Raw genomic sequence first — 19,812 nt, forward strand, 5'->3', positions numbered from 1 at the left:
GGACCATGAAGAAAACTTGACACAAAAATTAGGGGAGTGGTACATACTGAAGAGGACAGGTCATTACCAGAGAGCGATCTGGATCACTTTGTAAACTGGGCACAAGCACAGAGAGTGTGTTTTAATACAGCTAAACGTGCACATCTAGGAACAAAGAAGGCAGGCCATACTTCCAGGATGGGGGACTCGATCCTGGGAAGCAGAGGCTGTTGTGGTAGACAATCAGCTGAGCATAACCTCCCAAGTGTGATGCTGTGGCCGAAAGAGCTAATGTGATCCTTGGACGCATAAATGGGGAAATTGCAAGTAAGAGTAGAGAAGTTATTTTACCTCTGGCACAGATGCAGCCACTACTGGGATACTTTGCCCAGTTCTGGTGTCCACCATGCAAGAAGGATGGTGATAAATTGGAGAGGATTCAGAGAGGAGCCATGAGCATGATTAAAAGGATTAGAAAACATGCCTTTGAACAAGACTCAAAGAGCTCAAGCTATTTAACTTAAAGAGAAGGTTTGGGGGTGACTTGATCAGTCTGTAAGTACTGATATGGGGAACAAATATTTGACAGTGGGCTCTGCAAGCTAGCAAAGAAAGGTATAACACGATCCAAAGGCTGGAAGTTGAAGCAAGAAATTCAGACTGCAAATAAGGTGAAGATTTTTAACAGTGAGAGGAGTTACCCATTGGAACAATTTACCAAGGTGGAGTCCCCATCACAAAACAATTTTTAAATCAAGATTGGATGTTTTTCTAAAAGCTCTAGGAATTATGTTGGGGACGTTCTCTGGCTTTTGCTACACAGGAAGGCAGATGGGATGATCACAGTGGTCCCTTCTGGCCTTGGAATCTATGAATCAATATTGTTCGGGTAGCTGCTGCATACACTTGCACTAACCCACCAGGGCAGCTCTGTAATGACAACTCGATACTCTGTTCTCTGCTTACATCCACAGACCCACTTATCTTCGTGCCGAGGGCTCTCTCTAATAAAGTGTGCTCAACATTTGTACAACGCTGCATTTTGTCATTGCCTGATAACATCATGCATAAGAGTAAAACTCAAGTAATCAGCACCAAAATATTTTAAAGGACCCTTGTGAGAGAGAGAATGAGAAAGAAACATACAGACACCTACAAATTTTAAAATTTTTATTCAACAATTTACATTACTTATTGTCTGTCAATGTATTTGATCTACATAATTTTCTGTTTTCTTCCTGATAAAGTGGTAAATTTGGGTAACTTTTGAAGACCAGTTGGTGCAATATAGAATAAATGAAATTAAGGTAACTTTTTTAAACATTTAAAGTGTGGAGTACGACATCTTCAGTAAAGATCTATTCTGCCATTACAGCTCATGGACAGTATCTATCCTTACATTCCATGACACCACTCTGTAACATACAAGGCTGCAACAGCCTGCACTAGATACAGCTACAGCAGGTATTTACGTATTACACTAAATGCTCTAGCCACCCCTCCCACAATCTGGAAAATGTCTACGTCTGTAAATGGGTACACAATATTTTAGCCTATTTCAAATTATTGGGAAGGGGACAAGAAAACAACTACCTTTAACATTGTGTGTGGTAGTACATAGCTACCCCACCAGTAACAGAGAGGGGCTATCCCTCTCAGACATGAAGAGGTAATTCAGCTCCTGAGCAGGTAAGACACAGGATCTGCTGTGATTTTAAAATACATACCAGGAAACTGAAGAGAAATGAGAACTATTGGCAGATATACGAGCGCAGGCAGTTATCCATGCAAGACACCGCCTTCTGTGCTCCTGCAGTTCTGCCACGAGAGACCATGTGTATGAGCCCAACTTTCTGGGTCTGTAGTATGCAGTTGAGTTTCAAAGTGCCATTAACACTGAAATAGTCAGGAGGGATTGTGGTTTTATTTTCTCCTAAGTAAACATGTTGAGAGCCTCCAAGCCACTTGGTGCCCGAGCCACTGAAGGCAGTAAGTACACGTGTGACGGATAGAAAAGCAGCCCTGTTCTGTACGGAAAAAGCTCCTGTAAAATAATACGAATTTCAGCCCCAGCTAAGGGAGCACATGGAAGAAAGCTGTTTGCGATAAGTCTCTAACATGAAATCCAGCCACTCCTACACAGCAAGGGCCTGGGCTAGATCACAGAAAAAGTTTTCAAGGATGGTTCAGTCAAACCAACTTAGTGCAGCCACACATCTGCAAAAACAAGAGTAAAGACACAGGGCAAAAATCTTGGCTTGCTGGAGATTAAAGGGATTTTTGCCATCAGCTTCAACGTGGCCAATATGTCACCCATTTAGTGCACGCATACTGCGGCAATTAAAAAACAGCTGAGCGTGTCTCTTGCCTTGCACTATGGGCAAAGACTAAATGGGGTTTTTTAAGCTGTTTTCCCTCTACACCGTTTACAATTAGTCCACCCCACACTTGTCTAAGCAAATGGGTTCTCTGTTAAACTAGTGTCAAGGTAACATCCCATAATCAGGGCTGTCCTTTCAAATGGGATTGAAAAGCAGCGAGTGTAAACTGATCAGCCTTCCCACTCACTGCAACTTCTCAGCTAGTCTGGAGGTAACACCTCCAGTCACGTCCTTAACAACAGAAAGGACACAGTCACTCAATGATATCAAGGGATATACCCAGAAAACTGACACCACACCCTTCTCCCTCTTACTTAAATCTCTAAATTAGGCTTTTAAAAACAAACACACACCTCAGGCTACTAAAAGCAGTACCAGTTTTCTGTTAGTTGACTGACAGCACAAAACTGCCATCTTATGTCACACCCTCAGATGGTAAAGCTAACGTATGCAATGACAGCACAGGAATGCAAACAAGAACAGATAAGTCACTTCTGGTAATGAGACACAAATTAAACTTTCAAAACATGTGCATAGCTTTATTCATCTGCTTAGGACTAACCTTTTCATGGAGCTTCAGTGAAACCCGAGTGTGCAAAATGCATTTCTAAAAAGTAATGCAAGCAAGCTTTCACATTTACAGTGGCAGAAATACAGAGAGGCTTAAAACAGAAAAAAAAAACACTTTAGGGAGACTGAATCTAGAGAGATGCAGAAATGAAAAAAACAATAATTGCACAGTTTAATAGTCTGAGTCAATGGTTGCAAACAAGCATTTTTTTTTTTTAAAAGCAAGGTGCATTTTCTTTTTTTCCTTTACAAAATTCAAGGGGGAGGGGGGAAACAGGAGGAAAATCCAGCCCAGTAAATGGAATTTTCAGCCTCTGCAGAAAACCTGAATTCCAGAGTGAAGCTGATTCCAGACCTTCCACAGTTCTGTAGACAAAGCATTACACCACCTTCTTTTGCTAATAGGGGGAGAACAGCAAGCCAGGTTTCCTTTAAACACACACAAATATGAGTCACGTTCAGATAGGAAAGGTGCCATATCATAGGATTTGAGGTTTTCCCGCAAACCTGTAAAACAGCCACTATTCAGAGTCAATTTAAGATTATGCCCTCATTTTGACAGCTGATCCAGCTGGTTACTGAGAACTATAGCCAATCCCAGACTGCAGAAGGGTGAGTTCGTTATGCCATACAAGGGGGTGAGAAGTCCAGAATTACCAATGCAAAGCTCCACAACAACTGACTGGTGAGTTTGACCATTTGAATTTTTTTTAAAATTGAACAGGCATGCAAGGCACGTTATATTAAAAAAAAAACAAACACCAGTCAACAAAAAAAACAAGCTAATGATGGCAGAAAACTCTGCTCTATATTTACCTACCATATTGCAGTTTGACTTATGTTTCAGAAGCATGATCACATACAATTTCAGACCTCTCAATTCTTCCCTCACCCTACAAAAATATTTCTACCCCCTTTAAAAAAAAAGTTTTCTACACACAGAAAGATCAAGTAAATTTGCTGGAGGAACAATCTCTCACTTAACAGCATGCAAGCTCTCCCGTCGAACAGGAGAGCATGGCTCGTGAGTGATCTGGCTGAGAACTACAAAGGTGAATAGCTCTGGTACTTCTATGCCAAATGAGCCAGTGCCATTATACCAGAGATGCTCCCCTTCTCGCTAACCTGTATGCCTTCATTTATTTGTAATCATTCACATTTTTGTTCTGTAGCTAAACAAAGCAGAGAGACCAGTCTCAAGGGCTCTCTGCACTAGTGGAACATGGAAAAAGACAGCTAACCTCAGATGCCAGCTGGGCTCCCCCATCAGCCTGAGAGCAGCGGGAGAAGACACCAGGGAAAATTAAGCGTGTTTCACAACTTTGAGAAAGCAGAATCCTTGCCATAAATTTCACATTGAGATTAAGCATTAAAAAGATTATTTTCAGAGATCAATATTTTCCTTCCAAAGATCGACATGGCTAAAAAACAGAATATATAACAACTCGGACAGAATATGCTTCAGCTAGATTTCTTTGACCTAGGGTTATTTTTAGCTGCATTCCCTGTTCCAGCCAAAAAGGAAGAGAAAGTGCCATCTCAGGCATTTGCACCACCTTTCCAATAGCAGCCTGAGGGAGGGATGATACACAGTGTTCTTTGAAGTTACGTTTTCTTTTGCTTGCATTGCATAGTAATTCTCATAGATGGTTCAGCACCAAAATCAGTTACGCTCATCTTCCAAACCGTTATTTCAGTTTCTAGGTTACCTTCAGAATTAGTGGCTGTGTTACAGGAGGGGGTCAAATCGTCCTTAGAAGAACTATATGGTCATGTAAAAAAGTGCATCACATTCTTGATTTTCAGAGTTACTGATAGCAGCAGTAGCATTAATCCAAGACGTGAACAATTGTAGATTCATTCCTAAATGCAAAACTTAATGAAATGTCTTCAAGGTCACAAGAAAGTCCTTCTCAAAAGGATAAATGAAAATTTGACTAACAGACCCAAAAGGGATAAAACCAAACTAAAGAGGCATATTCTTATTTACATATTAAAACAAAAACATTCTTGTTAAAATACTGAATCTTTATAACACCTAAGCAAAAAAATATGTATTTTAGGAATAAAGCAGAACCTCCTAAAGCAGTAGCCATTTTTTGGGAATCCTTATTTAGCACCTGAGGAGACTGTGCGGGAAGCAGACCGTTTTTAAGAAAAACTGCAAGTTTGACATTTGCTGAACATTCATATGTTCGCAGTGTATAATTTTCATACCACAGAAAGAAAGAAATGGTTTTTTTTTTAAAAAAAGAAGCTACTAAACCCATTAATAAGGCTGTAGAAAAGGGATACTGCTATGTTACAAAATGGCTTTAGAACCCTGGACACACGTGAAGTTTTCTGATTAACAGTCAATGATAAATACAACTCCGTATCCCCCAGTGAATGCGAAGCTATGACTTCTGTTCCTTTAATGAGACTTCCATTTCACAACAGCAAGCCAACGCTCCTAGCAGTGATTCACTGCAGAATTGTTACACTCCGAACACAAGGTCACTCGCAATGCACTGCAGAGTTGCAATACAACATTCCTGCGCTGCCTCAGACATCCACTAGTCTCTCGTGTCATGGTGCTAAGTTACACAACTTTGAGGACTTTAGGCGGGCTATAAGGAAGCCAGCTTTACCCTGGGTGGTGTAATACAAATTGGGCACATTTTTGAAGCTGTGTAATGCAGTGTGTCTGTAGAGGAGCCGGAGATCTTCCAATCCCTTGCATCCGTCCAGATTCATGGTTCTCAACTGCTTTCACTTTTTTCCATGGGTAGGCATACTTCCATTAACCCTATGGTGCCAAAAGCCAGGATTTCTATCCACTCACCCACCATTCCCTGCTTCAGCCACGTCACACTTGGTTTAGCAAAGATCTTGCAACCAGCAAGCGAATCTTGCCTTGTGCACCAGAAAAACTCTTGTAGCAGCTTGAATCATATTTAGCCTTGCTCTCTCCTCTCCTAACCCCGCTCACCTCCTCCTTTGTACACAGCCTCGATAATGAAAACGAATACTAAATACATACAAAGCCATCCGAGTGATAGGATTACTGAAAGCACCAGACACTGGAGCAAGTTCTTGAAAACGCTATTATCAGAAAGAGCAAGACCTTAACACACGGAGACACTATTAGCCACGTACAAGTTGTCCTGCAATAATTATGCATGTAACAACTTTCTGCCATGCTACCATCAAGAAATGTTTCTACCACCACCACCACCTGTTAGCAGCTGTTTATGAGGAAGGTGTATTTGCATCAAAATCATGGTCTTTGAAAGGAGTGGTAGAAAAACAATAATTGCCTATGAAAGTTAGAGAGGACAATTTCCATCTCTCTGAAGTTATTTTATCAAAGCAGAAAGTGATTTTGTTTTTGATTGAAATGGCCTGCTCTCTCCAGTCCCCTCCCCCAGCCATTGAGTATACAAGAGTTACAAATTTAACACCAAAATGGCTTTTCCATATTGAAAAGAAGTTTGCAGCAATTAAAGAAGGCAAACAGTCAGATTTATGGTTCACAATGGGTTAGTGACAAGAACTCTGCCTGGCCTTGCCAAAACCAGAAGCCATCTACACTACACAGGTAGTTCTCAAAGGTGAATGCCAGATCTGCCAGGCAACTGGCTTCTGCAGCTATAATGAGGGTCCCCAAATGACTGAGCTGGGATTTTTTTTTTTCCTTAAATCAAATAGAAATCAAAAACTTGAGATTAACCGCAGCCCTGTCAGTCTGATGGGATACCAAATAAGGAGAGCAGAGAGACCAATGCTGTCTCAATGAAAGGACAGCAATCTCCATCACGGGCGGGGGGAGGGGAGGAGCACAGGGCAACTGTTAAGCCATTCCTTGGAGTGGACAAAAACACACCTCAGTCCACCAAAGAGAAACAGCCATGTATTTATTTTGGTACACATTCAGGTTTCATTTGTGCAAGACACATTACAGCTAATACCCCAACGAAACCTGCCACTGGAGGGATGAAGAAAGAAGAGAGGTGGGGGGGGGTTCAGATTTTAGTCAGGAGAAAGGAAGAGGACACGTACACCCCCACCCCCTCCTGTGCAGGAATAGTCAAATAAATATAAAACTTCACTTGGTAGGGGAAATGGAAGGGAGGGGGAGAGAAGAGTAGGTTGACTCATAGGGCCTACATTCAAAAGAGAAAGTTAAAAGAAGCCTTTAACCTGAATTAGTATCTTCACTGCTATTAAAAAAATAGATCATGATTTCGTTCTTAGTGCCGCTTTTGAATCCTACACTTATTTTAGGCTTTTGTTTTAAACTTATTTTTACTCAGTGTAATAAAAACAAATGGCACAAAATAAATACAAAGTTCGTTCTCCAAACATGAATAAAATGCTTGCACACACATTCATTCAATTCCTAGTCTGTGTGTCCCACCTCCCTGCACCCACTCACCCACCCCCACACACACCATGTTCAGTCCCCAGAATGGGAGAAGGTGGCACCTTTTCCAGGTTGTATTTGGTTTATGCTACAGTACTAATACTCTGAGTCCAAGGAAAATTCAAGAGACCTATCAGTAAACAATAGCATTGTTTGAATGGGCTGAGTTAGTCACAGATGAATTTGTTTTTATAAATTTACACAAAAATAATCAGAAAACAGATTAACTCTTAAGATTTTTTTTTAATAAGTGCTCAGTAAAGAATTGTGTGAGGACTTAAGGAGAAAGACTGCAGACACAGAGAGGGTTAAGTGTTACAAAACAGCACAAAGGAAGTTTATTCCATGGTCCTGCCTGTCCCTAGGCAATAAAATGTATCCAACCTGTTGCCCAGAAATACTGCCTTTGTTAGCAAGCTGGAACTACAGGGCTCCCAGAAACAGAATTTCTTAACTGCTTAAAGCCAATGGTACAACCAATGGAGCTTTCGAGTGGAGGAAGCAGACGGTGAAATATTTTAAGAGACGAGATACTCAAAAACACAAATGGAGAGAACTGTAGAAGGTGTTTCTGCATCAAATACCAACGGCCCGAAGGAAGGGGCAAGGCAGTGGTGTGAGAAAAGCAGGGGGAACAAACATTTAGAGATTATTTTATTCAGTTTCTTTTGAGAACTTATTTCATTATTTGAAAGATGCACTGGATTGGCTAAAGTGAGTTTCCTCAATACTCAGCAAGACTAAGACACATTTCTAAACTCTAAGGGTCAGATTCCATTTAGAAGATATTGCTGTTCCGCAAAAGCAGATGTTGGGGGGCACAGCTTTATACCCCGTGCAAGCAAAACAGGGGTTTTTTAAATATATGGAATCCAGCCCTTAAGGCGGCAAGTGATTACACAAGGCAAATAAATATACAGCGGAACTTTAAAGCCTGTAAAACAAACTAGAGACTTTGCTATTGACCGGAAACATTTAAAAAAACCCAAACATTTTTCGCCTCACTCTTTTAAGTTATATTTTCCAGTTTGTTCAACACTTTAAAGCTCAAGAATGCATCAGTTCTCTTTCACAGAGGAACCAACAGCAATTCCAACTTTTGGCAAGCAGTCAGGAGACTTAACAGAATTAAACAATAGGAGCGTGGGAGGACTAGATGCAGGGCACATCTGTAAACACATTGTACATTTGAAAGTTACAAACACCTGTAAAGGTGATACAGTTTATAGGTGAAATAGAATCATTCCGCAACTGGCCAACTGCAAGTTTCTGAACCTGGACTGATACAGTAAGTTATTTGTTACTATATATATATATATTATGTCATATATATATACAGTGTATTAATACATAAAATGGAGTAGGCAATCCATCGTTATACTTTTAAAACTAAGCATGGCAGAAAGCGAACAATCTTAAAAAGGTACAGGAAAAATTAAAGTTTCTTTGTCCCACTATGAACCTGAGAGCTTCATTCAGGAACAACCTCAATAAAAGCATGAAACAATTAAAAAAAAAAGAGACACGCATGCTACATACCTAATTATTTTCTTTTTAAAAAGAGTAGATACATCTAAGCACAAAGAGTAGGCAAAAGTAATGGGGTTACTTCCTTCCCCTAATGCCCCACGGGATCCAGTCTGATTTTACCAGATGCTAACTCCTGTCAACCTAAATGCCCAAATATTTTAGCCAGCACTCAGCTGTGAACATACAAGAATATTTAAGAGTTGTACATGTACGGAATTTGGACAGGCCAGAAAACTTGTTTTGTTTCACTAATGATTAACTGATCAGTCTTACATTGGACCCCAGGAATTTTGCACCTTAAAAAACAAACTAAAAACAAACAAAACAAACAAACAAACCCACCATCACCAACACATTTTTAACATGCTACACACACGCTGCAGCGCACAGTATGGATCGCACAGTTGGACCTGCACTCTCTTCCGCCTTCTCTGCTATTGCCGGAAAGCTGTCCTTGGTTTTGATGATTTTTAAATTTTCATTCCTACCCCCCCACCCCATTTTGCTCTTGTAATAAAATATATTTTAATAGAGATATAATGAGAAGCAGCAAAAGAGCTCAGAAATACACAGACTGCATTAAAATATAAAAGAATATTTCCAATGGCCGGGACAGCATTCCCTCACCCATTGCTTTCAGGGACAAATGGGAAAGGGTTATGATTCCCATAGGTTTTTTCTCTTATTTTCCTTTTTCCTTTTTTTTTTTTCTTCTTCTTTTTTTAAAAACTTATTTCTAAAGAGAAAAAAATACTTGAAGGGTGAAAGTTAGCAGAACACAAACAATTTCTCTTCAGGTTTTCAGTGAAAACAGGAAAAAAAGCACATTTAGTGTTAAGAGACAGACAGAGCAAATATGAAGCACCTACAGTTGATAGCAGGAGATAGATAGATATATATATCTATGTATATATATATTTTTTTGCTCCCAGTGATACAATGGCATAAAAGTGTGGGAACAGGGTTTTTTTTTCCATATTAAATGCCTAAACCAATTGCTTGTTTTGCATGTTGTCTTTTAAAATGACACTCGTGAAAGAGCTCTTCAGTTGTAATAGTCCAAAGTGTAACCGGAGTTTTGTCAACTCTGTAAAACCAACGTGTATCCCAGAACTGTAGAATTACAATCTTCCCCCCAGAAGAACGATGCTTTAAGACAATTTTCTCAGCACCTGATGGGCTGTTTTACTCCTGGCAAGACATGCAGATTATATTCTCTGGAAAAAAGGAAACCCTGCAAACTTCAAGGTGTTTCTCCAGCATTCGCACAGGGTTCAAAGTAAAACAAAATAAAACAAAAAGGAGGGGAAGGGGAGATGAAGGATGGTGAAACATCCCGATTTCCCTGTGATTAGTGTATCACTACAGTCACAGAACAAGAAACAGAAACCTTGTAAAGTGGAAATGCCTCTCCAACCGTCACTGTTGCCCATGTTGATGACAGCAGGAACTTTAGAACCAGGCTTGTGAATTGAGTCTGTACTCATTAATCATTTGCATTTGCTCTTTAAACAAAAACAAAACTAAAAAACCTATTCAGTACCGGAGATTAAATAATCATGTGTGAAGTCTGCTGAAATAAATTTTCAGATTCCTTAAGAAGTCTAATTACTTTCAGTCGCCATTTTTTAAATAACTATATATAATTTGTATATATTATCCTGTGATTCTAGTTATGGTTCCTCTGCTGCACTGAAGATTTAGAAGGAGCATAAAAGCCTTTTGTCCCCTGTGAACAGCATCACGCTGCAGAAAGGTTATAACAGGCAGTCTTGTCCTGCTACCTTCATTGATCTGGACATTCCATGGCTTCATCATAAGTGATTATCCTTTTGGGATCTGAAAAGAAAAATTAAACTCAGCTTTAAACAAACTGCATTCAGGTTCTGAAGCAGAAAATATTCATGAGCAGGAGACCAGCAAAACACTTAACTAATTGTTAAAAAACCTCCTTTTTTCTCCCTGAACTGCCACAATTTAAAAGGCAGTTTCCTCTTTGCTGACAGGTCAGTGATCTACTTCCTCTATACAAAAGAGCTGGGCAGCGTTCCAGTGGACTCCCAGCAACAGCACCCCCAGCCAATGTATTCAAGAGCCTAACTGACTCCACACAGATGAGTGCTCGCTCCCAACATTAGATCAATGCAGTAATACAGCAAAAGTACAAAGGTCTTTGTGACGAAGTGGGACTGTTCTTAATGTTTCCTCAGAATACTGTAGGGGTGCCTCAGTTTCCCCATGGCATTTCTTAAGTCTCTAGGGGGTGGGATAAGGGGGTGTAATATTGCAGAGCAAAGGGCCAGTGTACATAAATGGCCGACACTCTGTCTCCTGGCAACTGAAGGCCTGGGCCCTTCCCCCCTGCAAGGTGAGAGCTAAACGGCTGGAGAACAAAGGAATCTGGTGACCTCCTGGTTCGGGAAAGGGACAAAGCCCAGAGAAGGAGGGGATGAAGAGTGAGGAAGTTGGGGGCTCGCTAGGGACATGGAGTGAAGTGCAGACGTGGTTGTCTGGCTCACTGCCCCCCAAAATGGACCCGGCTGAGGGATCCTGTTCTCTGCACCTGCAAGCTCTGTTTTAGACCACGTTCCTGTCGTCTAATAAACCTGTTTTACTGGCTGGCTGAGAGTCCCGTCTGACTGTGGAGTTGGGGGGCAGGACCCTCTGTGGGAAGGGCACAGAGGGGCAGAGGAGGCTGAATGCTCCAAGGTCAGACCCAGGAAGGTGGAAGCTGTGTGAGCTGTGTGTCCTGAAGACAGTCTGCTCCCAGAAAGACTTCCCCAGAGTCCTGCCTGGCTTCGTAGGGAGCAGTTCCAGAACATCGCCCGGGGACTCCGTGACAGTCCTCATTTAGCGTTTTCCCCACAAGTGAAAAGAAACTTCATTTCACAGCTGAAATCTGGACACCCAGGAAAGCTTAAGGTTGATATTTGGGTGAAGTCTGACACCAGCAATTACAGGAGTTATCAGACCTAGCCTGGACTTTTGTCTTTTTACATTTCGTGATGGGGCTTTTACAGTCCTCACGGCCACCACTTCTGAGCACCCACATCTTCAGCTAGCGTCACGGGGAGCCGACAGCGGTCAGCACCTTTAGAAGCCAAGCCCCAGACATCTCACCCACTCCCTGCCTTTGCTCAGGATACTGCTTAACCATGCTCAGCTCTTAAGTGGTCTTGGTTTAATGTAACAGCTCATTGTTACTCATGTCACTGTTTCATTTTTTAAAATTCTTACCTTGCTTTTGCAAATTCCAAATAGATTCCATTTCTGTGAAGGCAAAAGAGAGAGAGAGAGAGTGAGTGTTTTGCAGCACTACGGTACAGTTAGTGAAGCTTCCGGACATGCTTTCATTTTCAGGCTTAGCACTATACTAGAACTGTTGCAACAGAGGGGAATTAGGCCTGAATGATATGGTTGTAAGAGGCCTAGAAGCAGCTGCAATGCAGCCTCAGAAGTTAGAGGCCCAACTTTGCATCAGAAACGAGATGTGTCACTTGCCACTTTCCAGGCTTACAAATCACGACCCAACTCAAAATTTACTAGACTGACTGGAACACCCCTTAGCAGCAACTATTACAACCTCTACAAGTAGCTTGAAGTCCTGATTTTTACGAGTAGACAGTTACAGCATGTGAAATTATAACTGCCAGAGAAAGTGTCTCCTGGTTCACAGCACAGACCTGCTGAAGCATGGCATACGAAATGGTATTTGACTCAGATCACCATGAAACCAGTAAGAAGCATTTCCGCAAACATATTAGAGAACGAGGACTTGTCTACACTTGAAATGCTACAGCTGCACCATGCAGACACTGCCTCCCGTCTATGTACGAAACCGATCTCCCTGAGAGGCTGTAGCTGGGTGGATGGAAGAACTCTTCTGTTGACCTAGCACTGTCTATTTTGGGGGTTAGGTTGGCTTACCTATGCCACTCAGGGGTGTTGCTTTTTCCACACCTCTAAACAATGTAGTTAAGATGCCTTCATTTTCTAGTGCAGACCAGGCCTGAGACACAAAAGTATGCACAGAAACACCAAAGAGATTACCAAACTACTTGCTCAACATACAGCTTTCGTTATAAAAGCATCCTGGAGCCAATTTAAACAAATGCTCACTAAAAGAAAGCACATTTTCTATTTATCTAACCCCAACAAAGACATACAGTGACGGTGCTTTTAAATGAGTCTCTCCTACACAAATTCACATGCAGGGTACCAAAAGCAAGAAACACAAAATGTGACTTCTGTAAGGAAGGCAAACTATATTTCATAACAGATCTTGAGTCCTCTTGAAAAGAAACAGGGTTATTCATTTAACTGGTCTTTATTGTATGGCTTAAAATATTTAAGGAGGTTTATTTGTGTCTTAATATTGGAAATGTGGCTGTTATTACTTGTGGGGAAGGAGCAGATATGCTGCAAAATAAAATTAATCAGCTTTAAGAATTCTTTTCCGAGAGCGAAGCTAGTAACTGCTAAGCGGGACGTGGATGGGCAGTGGGTAGGAACGGAGAATACTATTACTAAGGATGGGAGTGGGGCCCACAAACACTGGAACTAGGCAATAAGGAAATTAGGCAGCATGGAAGGGGGGAAAAAAAATACCTACAAAATTAATGTATTTAACCTGGTACATGCCAAATGCCACCTCAATCATTTGTACAGTTGTTTCCCCACCTGTGTTTTGTTTGCTTATATGGCAAGCTCTGTGGGCCAGAAGTTGCATATCGATACATGCAGTGAGAACTCGATAATATTTAGGCCTTTTGTAACAAAGCCAGCCACAAAATTTTACTAGGCCTGTTATTTTCATGTCCTCATAACAACAACAATACTCTGCGCTCATCAGATGACACAAAGTGCTTTACACAACATTAACTAAGCCTCACAAACGCCTGAGAGAGGTCGGTGCCATAAGTGACCACTATTCATCAATGCAATGCAGCCTTCTAGGAGGTGAAATGAAGCATCTATCGGAAGTGCAAAGTGGCATTACACTTGCCCATTTAAAATGACAAGGTGCATCCGTCATTTCTTAGCTGCTAAAGAACATCACCATTATGGACAGTCTTGTCCAATGGGGTGGGAAAGGAAAAGACAACTGGAAACCATGACCCCTCTTGCTAGCTATATAACAATTAAGTTACTATCAAATATTGTAATGATTCAAATCAGTTACATCAGAAGAGGAGGAGGTGGAGTTCAAACCCCTTACACCACCACTCTTTCATGAAAAGAAAACAAACAAACAGGAAAAGTTCTTGGCTTCTGTGCTTTTCATTTGGACAGGAGCGTGAAAGCTATACTACAACTGAGCATGTCCGACACTGGAAGACGGACTCATACAGGACTAAATGAGAAAGATTACAAACATCGGACAACTTTTTGCCAAAGGCCTGGTCTTCACTACAGAGTTTGGTCGACACAAGGTAGCTTTGTCAACCTAACTATGTAAGTGACTACACCACAATTTCGCTCCCGCCAACGTAGCTGCTGCGTGCCACTGACTTAGCTCCCCCTCCACAAGCAGCACAGAGTCAAGGTCAATATAGTGTCAGTGCAAACACAGACTCACTGGCTTTCAGAAGCCATCCCACAATGTCTCACACTGATGGTACAATCAGTGCAAGAGCTCCTGGTGAGGACACACATCGCCAACACATGGAGTGGAGCATGGACAAGCAAAAGCCATTTAATTACTGCAGCGGCTGGATGTCAACATAAGGTAGGTTGATGTAATTCTGTGATACAGACATGCCCTAAGAGAAAAGAATGTAAGAAGGAACGCAGCTTGCTTAAGCTATGTCTCCACTGCTGCGGTGTTTCAGTGCACACCCCTTCTACAGCAAGGGGAGGGGTTCTCCTGTCACCGGGAGTAGGCCACCTCCCTGAAAGTACTCTTCTGTCAACCTACACAACTCTCTAAACAAGGGGTTAAATTGGCTTAACAGTCTCTCAAGGATGTGGATTTTTCACATCCCTGAGAGAGACAGCTGTGCCGATGTAACTTGGGGTAGATTAGCCTTTAGCCTCCAAATGTGGATCTTCCTTTTTCTCCCAAGGAGGACAGGTAGAACGGAAGTGGGCGATTAGAGCAAAGTGTCCTGTAATTCCTGGCTATCTTGAAGCATTGATTATCAAAGCATACAGTCTGACAAATCCTGAAGAATGAACATAATTTATGAGATCATCACATTAGTCTGAGAGACTGCCATAAACCTGGAATTAACTATTCTGATAAGGAATGGGTTTAAATGCTAAATAAGAACAAATACCTCTCCTCTAACTGACCTGTAACATTGAAATGCAGTCACCCCATACTATCTGAACATTCTGTTTACCTGCCGAAACACTGTTTCATGAAGGAAAAATACTTCTCTCCCCATTGCAACAAGAGAGCCAATTACAACACAGAACTAATGAGCTTAATACTTCCATCAATCTTAATGTTGGATTCTTTGTTCAATACGCTTTTCCTAGAATGAACCTGTTCGAGTTTTCCCCACAGTTCTGGATTATCTCAGTGCCTCACTCATTGGCTCTTCATATCTGGCAGCTCAACAAACTGACCTCTGCAGAAAACCCCTTTAAATTCATCAGGACAATAAGCAGGGGGTGAAGGACAGAGAAAAAGTAAAGTTGTATAATTTGGAACGATTAGTAGAAGCCTGTTTAGAATTGTAGGCTAAGTCCCTTTGATCTAGCAGCTGATTTCCCGGCTTTCCATTCTCTCTGTTTTGGGATCAGTTTTTATGTACTGATGCTGGTGAAGCATCTGGTCTCTGGAAGTTTAAGATGCTCCTAGCCCCCCTCTTTTTTCAGACACAATAATATGAGCTGATGAGCTGCAACGTCTCTGTGCTCCCCACAGGATTTACAGCAGTGACACAGCTCCACGACGATCCTTTTATTTCCACACTCGCCTTTCCCTAGAGGAGGCTTCCATAACCCCCAGAAATACAAAGGAGAATTTAACCAGGAATCGAATAACCCATTCCTTAAAAGCGGGAGGAGCCCCCCACACACACTCTAAACAAAGATACGTAGTAAGTTCCTGCTCCAGGAACTCAACTCAAAGACTGCAAAGCTTCAAGAATCGGTGAAGTGTGTAAGGGGGGAGAAAGATGCTGGATTTTCAGGAACAATGACAAGTGAAACGGTGCATCTTCTCCCCAGAGACCCACAAACCCAGAAAGATTTCACTAGCAAACCCTTCCAGGAGAATAGGGATGAGATTCAATGGGTCCAGACCCCTTCCCATGAGGTCTCCCAAACCCTAGGCTCTCCAGATCCCTGCTCTATGAAGCTCTTAAATTCCACTGGACCAGGGCTCAGCTCTGAAAGGCAGGAGCTCCATCTTCCTGGTGATCTCGGGAGATGTCTGGGACAGGGCATTCCAGCAGTGTCCAGTCATACAGCTCAAGATTACGGAATTACTACTTACCTAGGAAATCAGGAATCCTGTTATCGAAGGCCTCAATCCTACAATTGGACCTATATGGAGATACCTGCACGGAGCCCTATGGATTTCAATGGAGTTCCCAAGTCCCACACATATGGCTCTGGCAATACGAGAGGGGCCTAACCTAATGGGGGACAGAAGCCTGGATGTGATTCTATATGACAAATTCAAAAGTCAGATTCAAGACTCACTGAATTTGTCATATATAAAGATGGATACTTAACTTCCATAAAATCTCTCCCTCCAGAAAACCTGCCAGTGGCCAACAGGTTACATATTTCAGTAGTGCTGTGGGCTAGATGTTTATTTCAATTTACTACGTTAACTGTAAATATCCTGCTCAAAACAGAAAACTAGAAAGGAAGCTAGGGAGAGGGAGGCTTTTAATACCAGCTTCCCCGCGGTGGTCTGATGTGTGTCCCTACTTACTGGTCGGAGGGATTTATACTACGTTCTGGTTTTGTCTAGGAAACAATGCAGAAGGCTAAAACTGTGTGTGGATCTTCAGTAACTCTGTACCACGGTTCTAGCTACTAATTAATGGATCCTGATCAACAGGAAAAACACAGACAACAGGGGGAGGGGAGACTCAGAATTTTCTTACATTCAGGACCCACAAAAACATAAAAAGTGTCAAACTGAGACCTAACAGAAGGAAAACTCTGTTCTCTTTTTTCAGAGGCAAAAGACAAAACGCTGAATTCACAGCTCTTGTTTTGTGTGACCCAGTTCACAATTCCAGTGAAAGCCACTAGTGGCCGGCCCACACTGCTGTGCTCTATTTCCCAGACCGCTCTTGTTTCTTCCTGGAGTGCAGCAGAGAAGCCAAGAAAGAAGCAAGCAGGAGCACTGGGAAGAACCCAAGGGCAGGAAAGAACAGTAGATATAACTAACTTTCTCTCCCCACCTCATCTGGGGTCTTCACTATTTTGTAATGAGACCTAAATCCTTCTTCCCTTAGCTAACAATATTCTTACTACATAGCATCCCCCCCACCCCCCAAAAAACCACAACTCATCATATACAGAGATCCCTGAAATGCAGCCACCTCTGACCTGGAACATGGCAGCTGTTTTAAACACAAAGACTACAATACATGACCGTTTAAGATATGAAATAAGTTTTTAAAAAGGGAGCATTTAAGCAATCGGAAAGCAGTTACCTCAGCCACCGTATAGCTGGGACAAATATACCGTACTCTTGTTTAAAAAACAAGGCACCACCAGAATTGGTAAAGACCAGTTTAATCTCAACAAAGAGGTGACACTTCAATAGCCCCTAATGCATTGCCATGCCTGGGTCAGTGCTGATCCCGAGGGAAGTGAAGCCCCCTGCATAGTCAACCACTCTTCCTGCAGGTCTGGGGTTTATTCAGACTCCCATTCAAAATGACCGTCCAATCTCCACCCATGTAGCAACCAGGCCCAATATTTAGCTAGTAAGATCTCATTTAGCATATAGTTCATTCCTTTTACAGTACTGCAGTACACAGAGGAGACGTAGGAGTTGTCAGCAAAGAGACAGGTTGTTTAGCTCACCCAGATGTTATGGGTTTGTTACAGAAATTATTAGTTGAAATTCTAGGACCAGTGCTATGCAGGAGGTCAGACTAGGTGATCATAATAGTCCCTTTTGGGCTTAAAAATCAATGGAAGCCTGGAGGCAAAGCAGGGAGAAAGACATATGAAACTAACTTTCAAAGCATCCAAAAAAGAAAAAAAAAAAAGTGCACAAGTACTGCCAGACCCTTAGCATGTTTCCAGTGCCCGACACCCATGTGCCCAGCAAACTTACGAGGGCAAAAGCACACTGGGTACATGTGAATGAGTACAAACATTCCACTCCAAGAATTACCATATCCAGCAATAGACAGCACAGCAAAGTGAACCCCGTCCGGAAAGACAACACTGTCCGGTGCCTAGAGTACAGGACTAGGACTCAAGTGCTATTCCCAGCCGCCTCTGTGATTGTACCGCTGTGTGCCTCAGTCTCCCCCTGCCCCATCACTAAAAGGACGGCAACATCTTTCAATGGGAAGCTGAGAGTGTTACTCACGTTTTGTAAAGCACTTTCAACTTGTGGATGGAACATACATGTACAGAAAGTATCATCAGAACCATCCTGTGTTTTAGCTTGCAAAGACTCGACTATGAGAGTCACCAGATTAAGATGGAGGACAGATCTGAGAAGCGAACCATCAACACCTCTCTCTTGCCAGGCTGATTATTTGCTTTTGAGGAGACAGCAATTCCCCCCCTCTCTTCCCCCAACCCCCAAAATCCAAACACACTAACTGTTCAGTCTGCACAAATCTCCCCCCAAACTACAACAGCGAGAACAAAAGCCAGGCTTTCAGCATCTCATCACTAGGAGATAGTCAGACAAATCATTCTGTGTTACTGAATAGGAACATGGCAGCTATTTATCAGGGATGCTGGGAAACTGCACAAGACAAACTGTGGCAGAATCATGGGGAACTTACCATTATTTTGCTGTTCTTAAAACGTTGTTAAGACATTTTATTAGAGCTGTTTGCATCAGTGCTCTGGTCTGACTGTAGGCCAACAGAACATAAGCAGAGAATGGTGCTGGTATTTTCATCCACACATGCAGATCACCGATACAGCCCGTGTCCTGTAACTGGATGTGGGCAGACAGACCCTTGCACCGGTGTGGAGCTCACCAATTTCAATTGGGCTCTGCCTGGTCACCCACCGGGATTTGATCGCAATATCATGGCTTTAACAAGTAATTACTTTCTGCAGCTGTCTGTCAGGATGAGCAGTATGTCTCATACCACTGATCCATAAAATGGCACTTCAGAAAAATATGCTCCAAATCACACTGGAATCCTTTCAGAACAAATGCCAACATACAGATGAACCAGGAAGCAGGAAAATGGGAAGACACTCTAATTTGGACTTTGGTTTCCACTCCCCAAACCAGGAAAGGCATCTAATGAGTACTGACTTGTAAATGCAAGCTCAGGTTCCTCCCAGCAACCCATGTCACATGATTCGTATGGCACTGATTACAAGAGCCATCCACCCATTATCTTCTAGGCTGAAGCCAAGATGTCGTCTGGAAATTGGTATAGGAAAAGGCAGGTTGAGAAATCAAGAAGGGACCTGAGAAGGACATTGGGGCAGAGAACTCCAGCTCACCCCAAACACATCCCAGAATCATAATATGACTAGAGTTACTACTCTGGATGGGCCAAAATAGAAAAAGTGTGTGTACAGGTGTGGGCAGAGGGGATGGTCGGCAAAGGAAAGGGAAGAGCTGCACAATTAGTTTAGAAGTGCTTTCATTCCCACTGTTTATTTCTGCCATTGACAATGATTAGCTCCATCATAGAACAGGGGAGGGGAATGTTCATCATCTCCACTGTAGCTAGTACTGTTCAGGTGGAGACTGTCTTGCCCAGCTGACCGAAGAAGGGAAGAGATCTAAAGAACAGTGGTAACAGAATGGCTACTTCG

At 42.2% G+C, this 19,812-nt stretch overlaps 1 protein-coding gene across 1 annotated transcript in view; it reads right to left on the minus strand.

Annotated features, from left to right (window-relative positions):
- Positions 1-1,135: 1,135 nt before the first annotated feature.
- Positions 1,136-19,812, minus strand: part of NUFIP2 (nuclear FMR1 interacting protein 2) — a 29,181-nt gene continuing 10,504 nt past the window's right edge. Inside the window, exons 3-4 of the mRNA XM_077836336.1 lie at positions 12,103-12,135; positions 1,136-10,704 (exon numbers count right to left, since the gene is read on the minus strand). Of these exons, the coding sequence (XP_077692462.1) occupies positions 10,652-10,704; positions 12,103-12,135 (86 nt within the window). The 3' untranslated portion in view covers positions 1,136-10,651. The remainder of the gene's footprint in view (positions 10,705-12,102; positions 12,136-19,812) is intronic.

This window comes from Eretmochelys imbricata, chromosome 17 (assembly GCF_965152235.1).
Source record: "Eretmochelys imbricata isolate rEreImb1 chromosome 17, rEreImb1.hap1, whole genome shotgun sequence".
In the NCBI taxonomy this organism is placed as follows: Eukaryota; Metazoa; Chordata; order Testudines; family Cheloniidae; genus Eretmochelys; species Eretmochelys imbricata.